This window comes from Megalops cyprinoides, chromosome 12, assembly GCF_013368585.1.
Source record: "Megalops cyprinoides isolate fMegCyp1 chromosome 12, fMegCyp1.pri, whole genome shotgun sequence".
Classification (NCBI taxonomy): Eukaryota; Metazoa; Chordata; class Actinopteri; order Elopiformes; family Megalopidae; genus Megalops; species Megalops cyprinoides.
This window is the reverse complement of record NC_050594.1, coordinates 8,113,381-8,136,674: the sequence shown is the minus strand read 5'-3', so window position 1 is coordinate 8,136,674 and position 23,294 is coordinate 8,113,381. Positions and strand designations below refer to the sequence as shown.

The 23,294-nt window shown below is 40.1% G+C and overlaps 1 protein-coding gene across 1 annotated transcript in view; it reads left to right on the top strand.

Annotated features, from left to right (window-relative positions):
- Positions 1 to 8,452: 8,452 nt before the first annotated feature.
- zgc:174356 (uncharacterized protein LOC100137120 homolog) overlaps positions 8,453 to 23,294 on the top strand; it is a 30,530-nt gene continuing 15,688 nt past the window's right edge. The window contains exons 1-6 of the mRNA XM_036542197.1: positions 8,453 to 8,569; positions 10,127 to 10,862; positions 11,680 to 11,777; positions 18,948 to 19,086; positions 21,356 to 21,439; positions 23,101 to 23,257. Coding sequence (XP_036398090.1) covers positions 8,453 to 8,569; positions 10,127 to 10,862; positions 11,680 to 11,777; positions 18,948 to 19,086; positions 21,356 to 21,439; positions 23,101 to 23,257 — 1,331 coding nt within the window. The remainder of the gene's footprint in view (positions 8,570 to 10,126; positions 10,863 to 11,679; positions 11,778 to 18,947; positions 19,087 to 21,355; positions 21,440 to 23,100; positions 23,258 to 23,294) is intronic.

Below are 23,294 nucleotides of genomic sequence, written 5' to 3'. Positions count from 1 at the left end.
TTGTATTTTCGCACATAATTTTTACAGCGCTTGATTTCCCCTCGTGAGCGTAATTGAAGGTGAATTGAAGTCTTATCTGCTGCTTTGTACTACTGAAGAAAATTTCCCCCGAAATAATCAAGAGGCACTGCAACGCAGAACACTTCATGATTTAGCTGCAGGGTCACAGGTGTTTCCAACTTGACAACGGAATCGAACAGCATCATCATGATTAGAGAGATGTCGGAATCTTAAAGGCTAGTGTTGCTGATGAAAATAAACACTGACGAATATGAAACTAAAACCATACGTGACCGTGTAGTGAGTCGTGCGGAGCAACAGACTTGGGGGTGATCGTGTGGTTAGCACGTAACTGGGCTTGCAACTCGGCAGGATTTGACGGAACGGGTCCAGGTCAAAAAAGAAGATATGCGGGTTTCCCCTTTACAGCACAACAGAGTTAATTTTTCAAGGACTGCTTCAGGACGTCCACTGAAACAAACGTCATTGTCCAAATGTGCGTCATCCGTCGAATCACAATGCTGGACACGCATAACCGCTGGGCTGGTAGATGCTCACAGCTAAACAACTCCAGGTGTGCGAATGAAATGACAGAATAACGATAATTTTGCGACGCATCCACACATTGTGCCGTAGTTGTAAAATAGCACAATCGGATGACTTCTGATCTTTTTCGTTTAGTGACATCCAACAAAACTTCTCTGTCCTGAGATTTTGTAAAGTTCGTATTATGGAATGTTCTAGCGCCAGCATTAGGTTATGTGTCACCAAAGTTATTGACGGGGTGTCTGCCCGGGGAGATACCCATAGCAGTACACCAGGGGTCAGTAATTCAGCTTTACGTAGCCAGTTTTCTATCCACAATACTACAGCCTAAAGCAGCATTGTTGAAGAAAACCGCCAGAATTCGCACTGCAGAATACTTGAGCAGTTGAAGTGCTGCCGGAGGTTTCGTTCAAAAAGTCAAGACAACAGAGGGGGACTGAGGATCCAGAAAGGAAGACTGAGGCTGGCTGATTATGGAATCCTCGTGTAAACCAGGATCATTATTTGCTGTAGTGACTGATCACTTCAGCACCAGGTCTGACAATGTCAAATAAACATACACAGACTTGCCTGAGGTTGATGTATTGGGTACATCACTGGTTTGGAATGGAGTAAAGATGACACATGATACACCTGGACAAATTCCCAAAACTTGATTTTTTGCCACCTAATCACCTTAACGCAATTGACTTACACTGAGCTAGTTGACTAACTAGTTATGGCTCTGAGCTAGCTAGCTGGCTTGTTTACTAAGACAGGGGACCCAATATTACAGTTTGCCTTAACTAACTTTTATAAGATGAAATGCTTCTACAAACTATTATACTAAATTAATAAAAGGAGACATGTAACTATAAGACAGCCATCAACAGTACCTCTTGACATTTTAGGCCATTTTGTATTTTTAACTGTAGACATCTAAATAGCTTCCTAGATAAACAGCTACCAATACAATTACCTAACCTGCTAAGCTTACTGCATAACAAGCCAACATGTGGCTCAAAGTATTCACTTGCTCCAGTCTGCTGTGTTGCTAATAATTGCCGTCTAGCTGTTAGTGACCATTTGCTGGCCAGATATTGGATATCTTGTTATTTGGTTATCTAGCTGCTTGCTATCCAGCTGTTGCCTGTTTATACAGGTAAAGTCTCTGTGTTAACTGGCTAGTTAAATGTGTGTTTATCTAATAAATTCACTCTAGTCTTACAGATGCTGCTATTGGTTATACTGCGATTAGCTACTGATTCTATATCTACCACAATAGGTGCTCAGGTCATAAGATAAGAGTTTTCTTTGTGCCCTGACAACTTGTTTGACTACAAAGGGTGACATAATGTTTCCTCTGTCCAGTCCTATAAAGGAGTCCTATATGGAGTATCTTTCTTGAAAACAGATGTCTTTTAAAATTATTTAAGCATTTGATTATTTGAAAAGAATTTAAATGTTTGTTTTTATATTTATGACAGCTATATTTTGTATTTTTGTTGCATTTGTTGCCATGGAGAAGCAGTTGAAAGGCGTCTGTGGTGAAATCCAAACAGCCTCACTGCACTGTGATAGTTCAGTCTAGGTCTAGGAAGTCCAAACCAGTTTTTTTTCCTGCATGCTTTTAAAAGAAATGGCCTATTTGGGCAACATTTTTCATCTGAAAAATATCACTCTGGAAATATTTTTTGCAATGGCTTTCTAAGAAGACATGCAGCCCTGTTTTAACCGCAAGACCTTTCACAAACAGACAGTGACTCACGCTGTTTACGTTTGCAATATTGGTTTGAAGGCTCTGAGGTCTCAGGAGTGTCTTCTCTATTTTATAAAGTTCAAAAGCAGAAAATTTGATATCCAACATTTTTTTATTTCCTTAAAACACGATTCTGGTCTCAAAAACTGTAAATCATTCACCTTGTTTCACTAACAGCTATGTATCATCTGCATAGCAGTAAAAAAATAAACCATCATTTACAGATGACATTCCCAAATGGCAGCATGTACAGTGAGTAGAAGCCCTACGGCCAAGCCTAGTGGAACATTACAATAAGCCATCATTTACGTGCACAATTTGAAATATACCAGATACCATCCAACCATTCTCCTCATTGAGTTCCATTGCCTCTAACTAGCCAGCTAATTGAAAATATTGTAAAAACAATGACTGCAAGCCCTTGTCGGATGAGTTGATCCATTAGTGAATAGTCAATTCAGTCTCAACTTTAGTCAAAAGCAGGTCAGAGTAGGTTTTCAAACTTTTAACATAATTTTCGATTAATTAATGAAATGTTGCTAAGCACTGTATGACATTTTTATTCACAGTATAGGGGTGGCCATGCTGTTTTCCTTTTTTTCAGGCTTAAATCTGGTGATTATTTATGCCAGTTTCAGCTATCCAGTTTAGTACAGATCAGGTTGTGAATCAGGTTCTCAAAACTACCAAAGACTAATCCTGAAAACTGCCCTGTAATTTCTTCTCTTTCTTTATGCAAACACTCATAACAGGTATGCATGTGGGTGGGGTGTTTTTTGTTTCTTCTTGTTCCATCCTTCCTCTGTATATCACCAAATGGCTGCCATGAGCTCTGTTGAAGAATGTTTGAAGAGGTGCCTTGATTGCAGGTGTCTCCATTGGCTTCAACCCAGCCTGGGAGTAGTGGTATGTCACCAGCAGAGGGAGCCATTTCTCCCTCACATAATGCCCTTCACACTCTCTGCCCCTGGGCTCATCACATTCCATACAATAACTAGGGGATACAGACCCACACACTACCCCCATGGTCCAAATAGACTGTAATGTGTATATAGTTCTTTAATTTTTTTTTTCAATTTTTGGACATCTTGTACTTTTTCCATATTGAGAACTAGCCTAATTATGCAATGCAATTATTATGCAAAATGACAAACATCTTTCATCTGTGTTCCATTGGGAATGTGTGTGGGTCGTTTATTGCCCATATTTAATTCATTCCTGATTTTTTCCATACCTATGCACCAGTTTCATTACTTTCAAGGGGACATTTTAAGGCACAATCATTCTTTTGTAGTTATATAATTGTTCCATGTACCAGGATGCAGAAAGAACGCACTTACCTTCATTATTACTGCATTAGTGATCATAAGACACCTGTACAGCAGTCACCTTAACCTTACGCTACAATTCTGCCCTTTACTCTTGGTTTCCTTACCACTTGTTTGGCAACTGCTCAAGGACAGGCTAAGATGGCCACCTAAAATGTTGCTCAGCACCAGTCAAATTTCCCTGGGGGGAACTGCCTTTTGCGTTACTTGCAAACTTTAACAGCATGCTCATTTAAACAGCTTTACTACCGCTGTAGAAAGATAACACAGCTCACCACAGATGTTTGCATTGGGAAGTGCACCCCAATGTTCTAACTGCAGCCCTTGCTATTTGCTTCATCGATTCAGCTTCCACCTGCTGGTTAGACAATTTGCTGACAATGACGGGGCTTTGGCCCTCGAGGGGAAGGAGGAAGGAAATCTGTGGGAAGAAAGGCCAAAGCTGTATGGTGTCAGTAAATAAATATTCTGAAGTGTTTGTCTGATGAAAGCAAGAACTCAATCACTTTTGATTTTACTTTGTACTTTCAGACATGCAGAATAAGAAAAAGAAAAGATGTTAACATTAAATATGGCCTAATTTCATTTGTGTTTTGGCAGTTTTTAAAAAGAAACCCCTGCTGGCCTAGTTGGAGACAGAAGTGAGATGTGGTGGTGTTGACCCCTCTAAAAAAATCTTTTGAAGCCATCTGTTTTTATGTGTAGATTTGTTTCCTTCTTCTAATAACATCAAACCTCACCCAATTATCTCAATCAGTTTGGCTGTAGGAGGATGTCGAAAGTATCGTGTCAGTCTGTCAAGAAAATGCCCCTACTTCTATCTCCTTTCTTGTTGTTAATCCCAGCCATGTCATCGGTTGACAATGACTGTGAACCCACAGTAACAGGACAAGTTGGCTTTGTTACTTCAGGGGAAGGTGGCGGGGGGAGGGGTGTCAGCAGGGGTGGCTCGTCTCCCCTCTCTCAGGCACCCCGTGATTCATCAGGGATCTGCTCGGATGATATCAGTGTAGACCCGCCCACCCTCCAGTCAGTGCTTAGCTCACTATAGTGTGCTGTGCAAGTTGTAGAGTGAGAACAAGGGTGAGAGTGTATCAGAAGATTGCATTCACTACGCCTCAGTAGTCCCGAGTACAGGGGTTGTCGTGGTGAGACGAACATAACATATCCATTTGCTGATTCCAAAACAGGGCTGCACAAAGGGAGAGGAAAAATGATATTTTTAAGAAAAAGGTCAGTGTTCAGTATCCAAGCCATTTACTTCAATCTCAAGATTTTAGTCATGGACACTATGTCTGGCATAAGCTTTACTTTTTTAACAACACATCTAATATGAAATGAACAAAAAAACAGAACTAGACACTGTCCTTGGATTATTATATTCTGTTGCATATACAGTATCTAGTGTACAAGTGATGAATATTAATATGGAAGCTCTGATTTACTAATCAATTAAAGCTATTTATTAATAGAATGCAAACTGTAAACAAGGCAATCGACACTCAATGGCTTGCATATGCTCTTATTTGAACTATAGTTTGGTCTAATCACTACCTGCCACATTAGTCGGTGATTGTGACATCATATGGGGTTCCCACAAATCATGAGTTCAAAGGTGACAAATTTATTCCACAATGTCTCTCAGCTACTGAGGTGCTCTCTTTAGGCATGTGGTGCAGTACCTTACACTAATCTGTTTTAGATTTGGAAATTAACCACAGGAAAAAGACAAAAAAGTCCAGCTACAATATGTTATTACCCAAAGTGAATTCAAAAATGGCATTTTCTTTCCTTACTCAACACTATAATGGCTAAAAAAAGGCTTGTTTGGTGTGTCAGCAACTCCTGAAAAGGAAACATTTATAACCTGAAACTAATGCAGACTTGCTCTGCATGTGCTACTATGGTCTACATACACATACTAACACTCAGAATTTACAAACTATTTTGTGTGCAGAAGCAGAAAAAAATGAATTCAGACAAACTCTTTAACTGACAGGTGTACACCACGCTACTGAGGCAGTTTGTCCCCACCATTCTACTGGAGAATCTTGTTTGGTCTAAGCCTGCAAGTATCATAATCTCAGGTAAAGACACTCATGCTCTCTTTCATATACCAACCTGGAGTTTTACTTTTCTTTGTGTTCAACAGGTCTCTTCCCACAGGAGGACTTGCTATTCTCATATTACATCATTGAGTGGCAGTGGATTTCCACCAACCCTCTTCCTTTTCATGTGGAGTCTCAAGCCTTTTTTGCAACGTTCTTCCATACGTACTGCAGGTGACGGACCTTGATTGATTTTATGCTTTCGAGTCACATTGCCAAGCAGCGCGATATAGTGGTAAAGCTCTTGTAAACCAAAGGTTGCAGGTTTGATTTCCGTTTGGGGCAGTGCTGCTGTACCTCTGGGTACATCCAGCTGTATAAATGGATAACATATAAAAATTGTGAGCTATGTAAGTTGCTCTAGATAAGACTGTCTGTGAAATACATGTTACGTAATATGAGGTCCTTTTAAATGTGCCTGTGTTGTCACATTCACTATGGACACACGGAGAGACATCAGTGCCTCTGACAGCTTCTCAGAGGTTAATTACCCTTTTGTTATTAACTGTGCCAGTATCAAAAAGGACTGTGATGCACTCTGGCCAGGATGTATAGTGCAACATATGAAGAATATGAGAGTAATATGGCTTCTTACTGTGGCACACTAACAGCACAATCTTCTGAGGTTCATGCTGCAAAGTAGGGTTATTCAAATGAAAGCCCAGGGGCCAAACGCAGCCTGCCACGGACTTCTTGTTGGCCCTTTGATGATGGGCTTCGTATTAATATTCATCAAATTGTTGCCACCTTTTTCTAACATTACACATCACACATTATTGTATGTTGTTAACATTATTCTGTATGCCCAGGATGGTGGAGCTGTGAGTGAATGTAATCACTAATTTATCCGTTGTTATTGCTGTATATAGATATGTATAGACTTGGACAGGAGAAGATAAAATGTTTATCTTACTCCTAGGTTTAAATGTTACTTAGTGTAATAAAATTTTCCCTCAGGGCTTCAATTTTATGGAGCCTGATGTAGTTTCCACTTGCAAAGATAATGGCACAAGACACTGTTTTGTGCTTTGAAAGAAAATAGTGTACTGGACTATCCATGCCAAAACATGAACATGTACTTATTCACACAACTAACAACCAATGTTCACATTTTGCACAATGAATAAAATGCCATTTCTGTTGTTATTTGCCGTTGGTGTGGAGGCAGCTGAGAAGTCCATACCTTTTTTAAAAACTCTTGTTCAAAAGTAGCAGCAGGAAGGACAAGGAGATTGTGTGCCGCCCTGTGTGATGGTGATCGTGTTCGTTTTTTTTTTTTTTTTTTTTGCATAGAGCAGCATGGCTGAACACGCAGCAAGGTTTCTGGGGCCATTTTACATTTACAGCTACAGTATGTAAGCAATGTGCTATTACAATCTACAGCAGCTAGTTAACACAAAGTATACAAATCCAGCACCTAGGAAAGCCAGCTAAATATACATGCAATTGTAAAAATACAAAGATCAAATCAATCTTCCAACTTAACAAGAATAAAATGATGATTTAAATTCCACTCTCCAGATAAATTAGTCTCACGTATCAGCTTCCAGCTGTCATCTCAATTCACTATGCGCATACACGGCAGCAGGGGTTAATTGCTTGAGGTAGTATTCATCAAAAGGTATGATTGGTAGCTGAAAAGGCATCTGAACTTGGGCAGCAATCCACTGGTCATAATAAGGTCCTGTGCTGACACTTTTGCAGGATGAGCATTCTACAAGACATGAGTCTGGACTTCTGTGCAGGCCTACATTCTTGTCGTAGTGTTACAATCATCCAATCAGAACCAGACAAGGCATCTTCTAGGCTTTGATTGAAATCCATTTTTCTAATAGATTTCAGTTGCAGTCCCTTTGACAGTGCTTGATTTCCCCTCATGAACCTAACTGAAGATGATCTAAAGAAATTGTTTGAAGACCTTTGACCTGAAATAATGACGAGTTCCAAGAATGTCAAATGCTTTATTAATTAGCTGGGAGTTACAGGTGTATGTAATTTGACAACTAAATTGTCATCTTCATGAAACCATTTTTAAGAGTAAAATCTGTGGGGAAAAAAAACATGTGTAACTGTTAAATGAGCTCAGCCTTATGCTTGCAAGGATGAGCTTTATGCTAATAAGGGCTCAAAATCCAGGAAACTGGAAGAGGTGTCTGAAATCAGTGGTTCCCATGCTTAAGATTTTGCAAAGGAATGTTTTTGTTACATTTGATTGTATTTTTCCTAAAAATGTCTCAGCAGATTTGACTGAATCCAGGCCTATATCAAGAATCCAGCCACAGATTATGCATTTTCATTAAAAATGGTTTCAGGATATACAGTATAGTTTGTGACTGATCTTCTCTAAAGAAAAAAACTTAAGTCCCTAATTTACACAAGCGCATAATTACACAAATAATGTGTGTGCGTTTAAAACATTGTTAAACGAGTTACGTGGTAGAAATGTCATGTTAGAATATCTCTGAAATCTTCAGCAGGTTGTTGCCGCGTCTACGCAAAACCAGGAAGGGAAGCTAATAAGTAACTTCTTTTACAGCTGTGAGGGAGAGGAAGCACTCTGATATCAAGGGTCATGACTCACACTTTTACTATTGTGTTGCTGACCAGCATGTGACTGACCCCAGTATTTATTTTTTCCGGATATAAAAGAAACCTCCCCCCCTGTTTTCAGTTCCGCGTTGCATTGTTCGCCGTGTCGCAAGTTAAAGTGACGGCGAGATTCGAGGGGGAAAATGTCGGGGTGGAGAGAGAGGCTCCGCGCAGTGTTCACTGTGGAGCCGGTTATTTTCTTCTACATGACGAGCACTTTCATTATGACGCCGGCGTCTCAGCAGCTGATTATTACCAAGGTGAGCGCGCAGTGTCGAGCCCCGAGCCTGCTCGCCTCCACTGGTCCCACACGCTGACGTACACTAGCACAGACTTGCGGTTCTCAGACCCCGAACACGAAAGAGCACTTATGATGTAATAGGGAAGAGCCCATTTGCAACATGTAAGTGGCAACATCTGTCATGTCAAAATGTCACGCAAGCATTGCTAAGCTGCCCTGAATAAAAGATCTGGCTTTGTAAATAAGCAGTGTTTAGGGTGCCTAACAGTATGGAGCTTGTACGGACTTCTACAAAAATTAGTTACTGTATATAACAAACAAACTACTGATCAGACATACTTTGTTAAACAAAAACGGACGAAATGAAATGGTAAAATAAAGTTCAAAAATCTTAATTTAAAGTGAAATAAAATGTTATATTTTCCACCTCTGCTCATATTAAGAATATTAGGAGAGCTTGTACAATGGCACAGGGCAACTGTAAAGTACGCTCTAATACACGTATGTAGGAGATATTATATGTGTGTATGTATATATATATATATATATATGTATGTGTGTGTGTGTGTGTGTGTGTGTGTATTGTGTGTGTACTTTTTAACTCAGATACAACAATAATGCAAGTTTTACTTTTGATTCTTTTTTGTGATCATTGAAGTTGCTGCACTTATATCTAAGAATAAAAGTACGCCTGCACTTAATTATAAGTCAGAGTTAAGCACAAATACTCATTGAATCCAGGCCTTTGATTTCAAGCCCTGAGAAGCTTTCTAAACATGTATGGATGGCTGTGGAAATGAATGAAATGTTGAAAATAAAATGAAAGGATTTCAAATTTTAATTGCCTTGTCTTACATTCAAAGAAACTGAAAAAGATTCTTCTTTTAAAAGCAGTTTGATAAAATATCCTTTAACGGATTTGGAACCTTTTAATGCTGAAATGCTAATGTGTGTCAGTGATCTTGGGTTTTGTGTCACACAGCATCACCCACAGCCGAGGTATATTGAATAGGTTTAGACAGCCCTGCGTGAGATCTGAAGACCGTAATGTAAAACAGGCAGGGTTTCAGTGGCTGAAAGCCAATATCAGTTGTCTGCCATATGTAGCTGGTCAGGGGCTCTGTATGTTCTTTGGGCAACTGAGAGTTTCAACAAAAGATCTCATAGATCTCATTATTTCGTCCCTGCAAACACTTGTTTTGATTCTGAAGACGATGGAGACAATTCAGAGACCATTTCTTTCCCTTTAGAAGATTAAGGTATCTCAAAGCACCATTTAAAAAGGACAGTTTGACAGCCTTTGTTAACCAAGGTTTGGACTTTTTTGCAGCTGAAAGAACTGTCTTTGTAGTTCACCGTGATCACTAAACAGAGACAGCACACCACAGTTTAACTGCAATAATGTACAAAATTTGTCAATCGTCACACAGAGATTATAGAGTTAACCAGTCATTGCCAATAAATACTGTCCATACATATTGAGCGGACAACACTTTTCTTTTTCTCACTTCTTTGGCTGCGTATTGATCCAGGGTTTATCATGCCACACCTATTCACATTCCTGTCATTGTTTCAGGTGTGCAACGAGCTGTACGCCAGTAGGAACATTTGCAACAATCCAGAACATCACAAGGAGGATGAGGACATCCAACGGCAGTCTTCCTACGTTCTGCTGATGTATGCGGGCACGCTGAGCTTGGTGTCCATCCCCCCGGCGATCCTGCTGGGCTCTTGGTCGGACCGGGCCGGACGCAAGTTCGGGATGGTCTTACCGAGTCTGCTGTCTCTGGTGGGAGGCGGCGTGTTCATCGCCATGACGCTGGTGGAGAGTGCAAGCGCTTACTGGTCCGTCGCCGCGGCTGCGGTGACGGGCGTCTCGGGGGGTTACGTGTCAGTGTTCCTCAGCTGCTTCAGCTACCTGGCCGACGTGACGGACAGCAACAGCCGCACCCGGCGGATGGCGGTCGCCGAGGCCATGATCTTCATTGGTGGGATGGTCGGTTTCCTCCTGAGCGGGGTCCTCCTCCAGAGGTTTGGGTTTGTGGTGGCGTTCGGGGCGTTCTGTGCCTGCCACATCCTCGCTCTCCTGTACATCTCTCTGTGGCTCCGGGACCCCGGGCAGGTCAGCAGCCGCCTGCCAGCCACACCCTCTGAGGTAGACGCAGGGTTGGGTAACACCCAGCTCAAAGCCTCCATCCTGTCGTACGTCCGGCTGTCGTTCAGGGCAGTGTTCAGGGACAGACCCGGGCAGGAGAGACTGAAGCTCCATTTCCTTATCCTCTGCACTTTCCTGAACAACCTCATTGCTGTAGGTGAGTGATGGGAAAATTTACTCTGTGCAGTGTTGGTAAGAGTTGGAGCTGGAGTTGGAGTTATATCATTCCTAAAGGTTGAGGTTGACATAGTGAACAGTCGTGAATATAATAATAATAATAATAATAATAATAATAATGGACTCCATTTACAGAAGGCCTTCCATGGGTCTCAGAGAACTTCACATTGAAGTGGGCAGTCATTCATTTCAATAACCATATGTGAAGATCTTGAGTTTAAGTAAAAATTTAAAAATCAATTAATCTTTACAGGCAAATTTTCAAGGTATGCTACTGGTAAGGTATTGAAAGGTTCATGTCCAAAAACCTGTGAGCAGTACCTGTTCAGAGGATATTGTGACAGCTTGTGATTTAAATCTATTGTCTTGTGTTCTTATTGTATTATAGTCACCACTGATAAATTCGTTTTTGAAAACATTTACATATAAATCTGTAACAAACATGTGGATGAGAAGAAGCTGAATAAAATAAAAAGAAAACGGTAAAGGTTAATGTACTCTATATGATCTCATGAGAAGTCTCACTGAAGGAAGCGCACACCATGGTATTTTAATCAGACAGCCACTCAGACATCAGCCCGCTGCCATGATATTAGTCTCTTTAGACAGACCTCATCAAACTAATTCTCATCTACAAAATGTCAGCTCGATTTCTTGTATTGGCTGACTTAGTCATGCTGTGGTTATTTGCGTGGTGGTTATTTTTAACTTCTTTTGTGAAGTGTTTAAATGTCACCTCTTCGGTCTTCGCGAAGCAATCGAGAAATAATTCTTGTGTGATCTTTTTTTTTCTCTAGGGGATCAGTCTATCCTGCTCCTCTTTCTGATGTATGAACCACGAGAATTCACCACAGAGATGTATGGTGTCTTCAACTCGACGAGAATGTTGTTGTTAGTAAGTGGACAAATTTATGTTACATTATTCTCATTTAGTAGATGCTCTTATCCAGAGCAACTTACATAGGCTACAATTTTTTACATGTTACCCATACATATAGCTGGATATTTACTGAGGAAATTTTGGATTAAGTATCTTGCCCAAGGGTACAACAGCAGTGCCCCACCAGGGAATCGAACTAGCAACCTTTCAGTTACAGGTCCTGCTCCATACCACCATGCTACATTTTGTAAAGGAACCTCAGAACATTCTGTTCTGACCAACCCTGCATTCAGTCAACATTTGTCAGTTGGAATTTGCATTTATTTTTTTAAGGCAGAGTTAAGGAAATATGTTGATTGAGTCCGGGGACTGAGTGTGTGTTCGACATGCAGTGGATTTTCTCTGTTCAGCTAAGTATGGCTCTTGATCACTTGGCTGGCTGATTCAAGCTTGAGATACGCACGTGTAAACCACACTTGAGTGCTTCCCAGTAGAGTTCCCATGGCCACTGCGTGAATTTTAATACAGGAACTTAAGTGGCTCATAGGGGAGAAGCATTTTTGGCACAGCGTTGACCAGAAATGAGAACGTGTCTCATTTATTACCAAGAGTCTGGCCCAATACTTAAGTAAAATCTCTCTCCCCAACCCTTGTGGAAGTGTGGAATAAGTGTGGAATAAAAGGCACCCCATAGTGGTGACAGTGTGCAACATCAGTATTATTTATAACTACACTTAGCTACTTGCAGTTAAAATGAAGAAAGAAAACATTTCAATTTCATTTCAATTTGACATATATTGCATTGGTTTTAGAAACAGTGAAGAGGTTGGTGTCCAATGAGGAGGTCCCTCTCTTGATCAAATACAGTATTCGACCAAATGAATGTAAAATGTAAATGGCATGATGGACCGTCGGAGTGCAGGAGGTCAGTAATGTGATGTAATGTAGGGAGCGGTCCAGATTATGCAGTGCCTTGTAGGTCAGCAGACCAATACTCAGCTTTAGAGGAAGCCAGAAATTGAGAGTGTGTAGTGCTGCTGTCTTCCATAGTGTAGGTTAGCATGTGGAATATCTTCATCTGTCTAGCCATTTCTGTCGCTGAAGTATTGCATGAGATCTTCAACAGACCCGGCCAGAAGCACATTTATTGGCTGAGAGGTTGAACCTTTTTTCCCTGTAATAGAAAAACAAGGTGAGAATGAGTGTTTAAAAGAATACTAAAATGTCCCCTATTAACATTGATTTACAATTTTGATAATGCTAGGTTATACCTCTATGCAGCCCTGAATGGTTATTTGTTTACTGAGGCACAGAATGGAATTAGAGAGGATAGAGAACTATGAATGTTTGTCCATAATGCTTTTAGACTAGGTGGTGTTTTGACAACATAAAGACTAGATAAAACAATATAGAGACTTTTTAAAACTATTTCAACAGTGTGTAATTGGTGTATTAAAATGTTACAGAATGGATTAACTCATAACATTAACATGGGTGCCTTAATGCAGTTTATTAATCTGGGCACAATTCCATATTATATATGTTATAATTCCTTTTCAAATTGCCAAGAGGCTGGGGATTTAATGTGTCTTGTCTTTCAGGAGTTTCTCCATTTAAAATATTATTGATTTTAGTGATGCTGGTGTTAAAATTTTCATATTAAATTTTAATCTTAGTAATAATGTTTGATAATGTTTCAGGTTAAGTATATAGAACAGCTTGCTCATCCTGGCTTCTCTTCTAGTCTCTTTTGCCTTCAGTGATTGCATAGCGGATGCCTTAAGGTGTACCGTCTCCATAATAGCAATCATAATGTGTGTTCAGATGTTTCAGTTAACCCAAGGCTAAAACAGCTTTCTGTATTCTAAAATTTATTTGAATAGTACATGAAAAGGACTACACTTTATTTTCTTTACTCTGTTTACTACAAATATGTCTACAGTCTGTGTACAGACATAGCGTGTCCTTCTTATCAACTTTGTGAAACATCTCGGCTTACCCACTCCGTGTTTTTGTCCTTAAAGCCACAAGTATCAGCATTTTGAGATTAGATATGAATAGGTCTAGTATACTGAATAATGGCTCATTTTGTATTCACTTTAATTTATGCTGTAAAGCATGCATGTGATTACATCTTGGTGAAAATTGTTTAAAAATAAATACTACTCTCCTCCAGTCCATTTTCCTTCACTCAACCATATGAGTGACCTTAAATCTGTGGCCGTGAGTGTTACTCATCACAGATTTCATCAAGTGTGGAATGTCAAACACGACTGCAACATTTCTGTTAAAGACAATTACATACTGGGATAGCTGGTGGTTGAAAGAAAGAAGTCTAGTTAAGATTCCCTCTTCATAGCTGTTATGAACGGTAGGCTAGCATGTTGCTAACCAGGCTACCACTAGATCACAAATACCAGCCAAACTGTATTATTTGCATGTCTTCTTCAGTGGACTGTGGGATTCACATCATGGAACGTAACACTTAAGCTTTTAACTCAGTGTTAAGTATTAACTCAGTGAGAAAAACTGTGGATAATTTGACCCCCCCCCCTCCCTTGTGAAAAGCAAAAGGAAAAATAAAACACAAAGACATAGGTCAAACACATCTTTATCTCTGTTACTTTCATTAAGCCTTACCTCTGCATTGTAGGCATAACACACCTCAAAAGCGTGCTGTCTTGATAATACAGGGGAACATTTTGCATTTGATGAGCCTTACAGCAGTATTTTGGGGGAGTCTAAGACAAGATTCACTCCTGTCTGTTGATGCCTGTTTGTCAGGTATCATTTACATTGCCAAATGTATGCCCCCCCCCCCCCCCCCCCCCCACATTACTTGGCTAAGCAATAACAATAAAAACATGAAGGGTTTCTTTGTGTTATTCTTCAGATTATAAAATCAAAAATGGACTGGGATTTTTTTTCAGATCTAATGAAAATGTGAAAAGGAATCAAAGACCATTTAACAGAGATTTGAATCACGACAGCCCTATTCATGTAATGCAATAATTCTACGTGGTTCAATATCTTCCAGGCATCAAAAGGCCAGTTCTGTACTAAATGCCATAGCTGTTTGAATAAGAGCAGAAGTCTGGACATTGTGCAACATAGTTCACTTCTGGGGTTCACTGTTGTATGCTACATTTTCTGGAGCACTGGAGCACACAATCAAACCCAGCCGCATCAGGAATGGGACAAGATTAAGAAAATAATCAATCAGCAACAGTGAAAACAAATTTGACAGTGGTATCTAAAGAAAAAAAAAGTGCAACAGAAAGAAATTCTCTGGAACTAACCTTTTACTTCCCTAAGGCTCTCCAAACCATTAGCAAAAGGTCATAGCTGCTCCTGTGTGTGTCCTTCCTCAAACTAAGGACAAGTTTCAATCATGCGGTGTGGAGCATTCACGGAAAATTTTCTTTGAAGACATCTGTTCAATTAAGTACATTCTGCATTCTCCTACAGAGAGGAAATTCTCACCCTTTGTGATCCCTTTTAGCATGATTTCTTTTCACCGTTTGGTAATGATAACCGAAGGTCTCCTTGGTTACCTGTTAATCTTCTGGGATTAAATATGATAGGAGTTTACCCTCAAGGTTTTAACAGTCCAGAACCAAGCAGGTGATAGTGTTTGCATTTTTTTTTTTGTTTGTTTTTTTCTGGTCATACAAATATTGCACCATTTTTATAAGTCGTTGATCCTGTCAAGCGTACTGTGGCCTTTGTACAGTACAACTTCATTGTTCTTCATCACTGGTCTTGTCTTCATTTCCACCAGCAAAATCTTTTTTTTCCTCCTTGTGACACTTCCAAAAGTTTCCACCAGGCTTGAGATAGATGTTTGTGCCTGCATGTATTAATGGATGTATTAACGGATATATTTTTCATTTTGGCAGATTTAGTCCTGCGGGGCCCTGCTACTTCCACTGCAGTGCATGCATAGCTGGTGTCACTGGCAACATTTCCTTTCAATCTCAGCTATTCATGAAGGCATGCAAAAATATACCAGTAAACATATCCATGTAGTGCAGTGACTTGTGAGAAGTAAGCATGAGAGCGATGATAGAGAGATAAGAGATAAGAGTGAGCCCAGCTGTGGCATGTTCATGGGGAGTCTCTGTTTATTTTCTCTGCCAGTGTACAATCTTTCCAGTTTGGCTCCTGTCCTCAGCCTTGTGTCAGCCTTGTGGCTCCAGCTGGAATCAAACGCAGGAAGTTAGTGGTGCCATGCTGAAAAGACACGCAGAGAGATCTTCACACAGTTAAAATTTCAGGATGTGACAACGGGCAACAAAATCAGCATCATCACGCGATAAGGGTGTTGTGAAAGGTTGTGTAGCCCGTGAGGAGTTTGCCTGATTTGGCACTGTCCAAATTAAAGAGCTTATTCAGCCCCACAAAGACTACCAATGATTGGCTGGAGAAAAAAAGGAAAAAAAAACAGGCTCAGGGTGCATTTGCTGCAGTGTCTCTGTGCCTTAGCGTTGTCTGGTGTGTTTTGTGAGCTGAAAGTGCAGCTTCAGTTTGTCATATTGACGAAGCTCTCCGTTGGAGATTTGGCTGATCGCGAGCCGATGTGTATCACAGCCGCGAAATTCCTTGTGGGATTCTCCCACATTTATGGTGGCATAGATGTCACAGCACTTGGCTTGGTGCTAATTTGTCTGGCACCATTTTCAGACAGCATGTTCATTCCACTGGGAGCACAGAGGCAGAGAACTGCAAACACTGATAACTCTGATATAACAGGAAAAGATGTCTGTTTTGGATTTTTTTTTTTTGCTTAAGAAATTCAACTGTTTTACTTTGTCTTACTAATGTGCTGCATACCACAGGGTAATATTGTATACAATTTATTTTATTCCAGAAAACAGGGGTCAGATTTAATTACATCCCTTAGTATTTTTTCAGAAATATATCTTAACACACATATGTCCAATTTGTTTTCTTCCAAAACGTGTTCACAGGGTCCTAACAATGCAAAGAAAATCACTGACCTGTGGCTTTGCTATCCTAGTGTGTGTTGTTGCCACTTGCTGTGTTATTTAAGTGTCACACAAAAGCGCTTACCTCAAGTATTTATTAATTTCTATGTTTTTATTTTAGCATTTCTTTAATTATTTCAGGATGTGTTTGATTAATTCAGAATATATGCATTTATTTTGAATTTGTTTATTTATTTCCAGAGGCACAGATGTATTTATATAGGCATTTAATTCATCTTGGCTTGATTCAAATTGCATGTTGTGATGCTTAAACCAGCATATAATTGGCATGAGTGATTGAGATGAGCATAGTGAGTTGCATGAGTTAACTGAGACAGTGAAGAATTTGCTTAATAACCAGGTAGGTTAGCTGGTGATGACTTTACCTTGACCATCACTGGCATCCTCCAGGACACACCAGTAAGTGTGCTCCAGTTATCAGAATAAGATCTTTGATACTGAATATTAGATTGTGTCATACCGGATATCAATAACAAGCTAATGCTCATGCTAACCTCCCCTTCAAGGTGGTAGCAGTCTTAAATGTGTCACAGCTTGCTAGTTGATATAATGACTATAATGTTAGTTTCCTGGAACTGGGATTTGCACAGAACTGCTGTTAGTGTCAAAGGGTTTGTTGAGGTAGAGGACTAATATTCCTGCAAGTTTTGAAGGTTGGCTTGCCACCTGCTGCTGTTCCAGGCAATCTGCCACCTCACAGAGTTCTGTGATGGGAGAGGTCGGAAGTCCTTTAACCGAATCATCTATAACAACAGGTCCCATTTGTCGTCAAATAAAAGATTGTTGCATCCGTATGGTGTGTCTGATTTTTCCATTTACAATTTTACTATTTAAATTTCACCAAATACATTAGTCAGGAGTCAATATATACTTTCTTATGTTTCTGTGCCATTTTCGATATGGTAGCATTTATTTATTTTAAATTTCGCAGTGAATACCAACATGCAAAGCTCTCCCCAGCTATCAGACTCCAGGATCAGTGAGACGTCTTCCAATCCATTACTCAGATATTTCACGGGACTGAGAATCTGTGATTTCATCAGCCCAGAAGAACTTGACTTTATACACAGAGCCAGGCTTACTTTGAGTAAGCGTAATTATAGCACACCTGAGTAGCCTCGGGAACTTTACACTCGAGTTCAGGTTTTACTGTTTGCCTTTTGGACGGCTCGGGGATTGGATCGGCTCATAATTAGGGTGACATGGGTTCATTAGGAATTACTAAACACCACCGGCTTTAATGAGTTCATTAAACATAAAACACAGTGTGCTGACCTTTTCAGGACAATGTTCATGCATTCCAATTATGTCTCCAGGTGCATACAGAGGAGGGGGGCAGAGGGGTTCCCCGCAGCTCCCTGGATAATTAAATCAAACCTGTATGCATAGCAATGAAGGGAGACTGAGTCTCTGTGACCTGAGGCTCTCATAATTTCATTGTTTGGTCAATTTGACCCCTCTTGTAAAGCACCACCAATCTTTTAGGGTTGTCGCATTATGCGCTTCAACCAGATCAACCATGTTTTAAATGCAGCTGCAAGCCTCAACCGTGAAAACACGGTGCACAAGTATCAGTCATTTAAAACACCAAAATATCAGTATATATATATATATATATATATATATATATATATATATATATATATATATATATAAGGCCTTGTTTCCCATGCAGTGCATAGTGGCTTCCCAGACGTCTTTGATTCAACTATGTTAACTGTCCAGTTGAGAACATAGGTTCTAAGAGTAAAAGTGTCAGCACTGGCGGGATATTCTCTGACATAGCCAGCCATGTCAATAAAATGTCACATGTCAGTTTTCCATGCGAAGATTTTTGTCAAAACAAAAAACCGATGCATCACTTTTTTGCATTCATTTATGGGATGTATCTGTCTGACAATCAGTATTTATTCATCTGTTCATTAAACAGTAAATGGGGTGGAAGTGGTTTGCGTAACCTTACATGACTGTATTATGCTATGGGAATTGCATGTACTTCAATCAAGTTTTCATGGCATAATTTTGTGCATGTTACTTGTCCTGAACATGGACTTATAGACAGTAAAACTAGCAAATGAAATAGGGAAGTGCAAGTTTAAATGTATGTTCAGTATTTTGAGAGAAAGATTTTGCTGTCTTTGGTTGTGCTGCAATTTCATGTCATGAATTTTTGTAGGGCTTTTCCTTGATGGGGCTCTTCCCCTTGATGCTGCGATGCATTGGAGAGATGACCTTAGCCAAAATGAGTGCCCTGCTGAGAGCGGCTTCCTATGTACTTCTGGCCTTTTCCATGAACACGTGGATGGTGTTTCTGGGTAAGAGGACAAGTCTCTCAGTTTATGTCATGTTGTGTATGTATGTGGGGTTTTTCTTCTTACCATGTTCCTCTTTATGGATCTCCAAAGGGAATGTAGAGAGAGAGAGGAACATTTATTGAAAGCTGACAAATTGTGTTTGAAACATCAAATTCGTTTTAAAAAAAGGATATACTCTGGGAGGTATTCAGGTTTTTGTATAAAATATTCTTGTAAATTCAAGATATCTACTGAGGAAGAAGGCATGGTTCCACACTTATGCCAAAACACACAAACAGCACCAGAATATGTATGTGAATCCATTATGACCACCTATAACCACCCCCCTCCGGCCAGAATATCTTTCCTCCACATTGCCTAAGCACAGCACCTTAACTACACCAATCTCTTTAATTACTCACTACCCGCCAGCATAACTACCCACAGCTTTTGGTACTCTTATCATGGGTGTGAGAGGTGACATCGGAGCAGCAGACTACCAGCAAGCTCACATACACGTACGTGACAGTCGGAATTAAATATGCTGTGGAGATTGTTTTTCTAATCAATGGCAAGAAAGTGAAAGCATATAAAGGGAAGTTTTTTTTTTCTTTTTTTTTTTGCAGGAGCCAAACCATCAGTATTCCACTGTTATATATCCAGTTTAATGAAGGGTGACGTAGCAGCTTCTAGAAGTCATCGGCTCCATTCTAATGCTAATGTGCCCGGGCCTTGTCATGTAAAACTAAACACATCGACATTAAACCCCCCTGCAATGAATAGCCTTCTGCTTATTCTCAGCTGAAGAAAACACCACTTTCAATTTGTTCTACCAGACATGAGCAGAATATTAGATTCACAAAGAGAAATACTCTAACTGTACTTCTTTTAATGGAAAAAAGTTAGCTATTCTTTACCTTCTTCATTATGTTACAAAATTTAGGCGGTTTAATGGCCAGATGTTTAAATTATATATGTATGTTATTTAAATGAATTTCCTTCTTTTAATACAGTCAGACATGGAAAAAATGTAAATATTGGTTAAGTTGTGACTCATTGCACCCTAGCTCCCTTCTGAATATGTGTGACCATATTAGATATATTGAGGACAAAGGTCTAGTGACTGAAAGCTCAGCTAATTAAATGAGATTTGAAAAGGCCACTGTGCGCGGAAGCTTCATTCATTTCCATTAAGAAACAGAAAGGTGTAAAATTAGCTGTCTACAATGCTCATGTTTTGAGACGTGGCAGGACAAATTAATAAATTTGTGATGTGATCTGAGGCCTTGGTGTTTCAGTAGATGCAGTCCACCTCACCATGTGCCAAATAATGACTGGTGATACCAGTTTTCAAATTACAGAGGACCATTGCACTGAACTAAAATCTTAAAAACTATCAGATATAAATCTGTGAGCAAAGATTGTAAATGTTTCTTCAGTGACTTAAATGCAGTTCATTTTCAGATGAGGTACCTGTATCTTAGTTCATATCATGTCATATGTACTGTATTCAATATTTCAAATTGTTGTATTTGTCCTGCAGTCGTATCATATTTACTGGCCCTGCACCTGTACACTACTTTGGCAGTCATTCCTATTCAGTCAAAACATGGGATGAAGCCCTTTCAAGAGCTGGAAGAAAGTCAAGCATGATCCTCAGAGCTGCTTTTGAACATAGAAACCATACACTGTTGCTGGTCAACATTGGTTTGCATGGTGGTGTTGGTGGACTGTTCCTGCATCTCCCGCTATCAGTGGACTGTTCATGTTCATGGTGCAGTAGCAGGTGAAGTGGGGAAGGAATAAAAAGATTCAAATCTTTACTGGACCCTTTAAACTAAGGGCACTAGGAAGCTGAGGGTCGGAGCCTCAGTTTATGCGAAATCAATAAGTCATGTGTTTTCTCTCCCCTCAGCCTGGAGCAGAATCCTGTATTTCAGGCACTTGCTGTTAAGCTCAAAGTACTTCTTAGAAAAGGGCGTACTCTGTCTCTGTCTCTTTGCAGCCATTGAGAGAATTACACTCACAGCGTGTACGTCTACACGTTTTTCGTCGGTGTGCTGGAATAACTGCTTGCCTCCCCTCCCTTCAACGCTGCTGAACTCGACTATACTTGTTGCTGTATATGATTAATGTCTTTCCTTACTAATAACTCTGGCAAGCAGATTCCCAGCTTTGTCCCTTTGCCTTCTGTTCATGGTATTAATGTTTTATTGCGGTAATGTTTGCTATTTTTCTCTCTTTTAGTCATTCTTGTTGGTTTGATTTTCATGCGATTTCTTTTCCTCAGTGGCTGTGGTGGGAGCCCCTTCTGGGATAACGCAGGCCGTCATTCGTTCCCTGTCCTCTGCCGTGGTTGATCCAAACGAGCAAGGTGCCTTTTAAAATCCAGTGCACTTCCTGTACACCATCAATGTCTCTCCCAATCTGTATATCCACATAGCTACAATTGGCCCCGCTGTCCACCTAGGTGAGCAAGGGGAGTTTTAGAATTTGCGAACTTGTACGTTCCCCCCACAGAATCAACATCTTTTTCTGTCTGTACATCCATACAGCTACGATTCGATCCATTGTTCATAAAGAAAAAAGGAGGGTTTTAAAATCCACTCACGGGTACATTTCAGGTACAGCATGAATGCTTCTCTCATTTGTATATCTGTACGGCTATGACTGGGTCCATTGTTGATCCTGAAAAGATGGTTTTAAAATCCACTCAGTAGTGCATTTTCTGTAGAGAATGAACATCTCCCTTTGCCTGTGAATCAATATACGGGGATTGGGTCCACATATAGTAGGACTCTGATTCCCCCCCATCTCTCGTCATTTCATATACCTGTGAATCAACCTTTACAGAAATATCCATCACATATAACAATACCAACCAGATGATGTCAACAAATAATAAAAAAATGAGATTTTAAGGTAGTTAGCATGAATGCCAAAGAGTTGAGAAAATTTATGCGTGAGGAAGGTTAAAGCTTGTAATTGCAAAATATCTGCGATAAAAACCTCTGTTTCGAGTTGCGTTTTACCCAAAATAATATTTCACCTCCAAAGTTCAGTCTGTAGTCAAAACCGTTGATTTACATTACCAAAATGTTTTCTTTTTTGCTGGGGGGGGCTGTCATGTGTCATTCCAGCATGGATTAAAGATGTTCATCCACAGATCTGCAAATAAATACATTCATATTGGTGTATGTAATCAGAAACAATACCCAGGTCTGTTGTATTTGGGATGAACCAAGTTTGAATAATAAAAAGCAGCCATGACTGTTCCTTCTTGGACAAGCTCATTTTGACAGCCCCATACCATCTAGTAGAATAATAAGCTATCAGTGTCATTTATGTCAGCTGTAAGTACAAAGAGCATAGCACAAGGAGCCTTTTAGCGGGCACATCTGTATCATAGAGGTAACTAATGTTCTCAATAGCTTATGTTGTATAATTTAAGACAGTTTTTTATTGAAAATTGTAATTCAGGCAAGGAGAGCATTTAGAGCTTTGACATGCTCGGTCAGAGGTGATGGAATGTTTGGAGATCAAAACTGGCTGCTGGCTGTTGAGCTGTTGTTGGGGAAATGTCATTGAGCATTAGTGGTCCAACGCTGACCGCTGTTAGCTCAGGGATAGCCGGGTCAATGCGTTTTCTCTGTTACCAGCCATAGAATTCATCATCTGTGACAACATACCACATAAGTTGTTAATATTCTAATGGAGTTTGAGAATCTCTTTACTCTGAAGTGGAAAACTTTGGCACTGTTTGGGATAGCGCTCAGAAACACCCACCAAACCCACCCAGATTCACAGCCTCCTCAGATCCCTCTGAGTAGTTTTGTATCACTCAAAATGTCAGTACCTCAACCTATTTCTACCCCCAACCAATGAGGAGTCATTCACAAGGACAACCCTGTTGCAGAAAGGGTACATTTATTGTCTGTCAATCCCCAGTGCAATATAGGATGTTTATAACAATACATCCTAGCATCTATATTGAAAACCTTAACCTATTTTTTTCTCTTCAAATTCAATTTCAAGGTGCCATGTTTTCCTTTATGGCGTCAATGGAGGCGTTGTGCATTCTCGTCGCAGCTACGATATTCAACGGCATGTATCCTTTGACCCTGGCGACATTCCCGGGGATGGCCTTCATCGTCATGGCCGGTTTCTCCTTCATTGTCACGGTGTTCATGCAGTAAGTACTTACTGTGTTCACTGTAAAGGTAACAAAG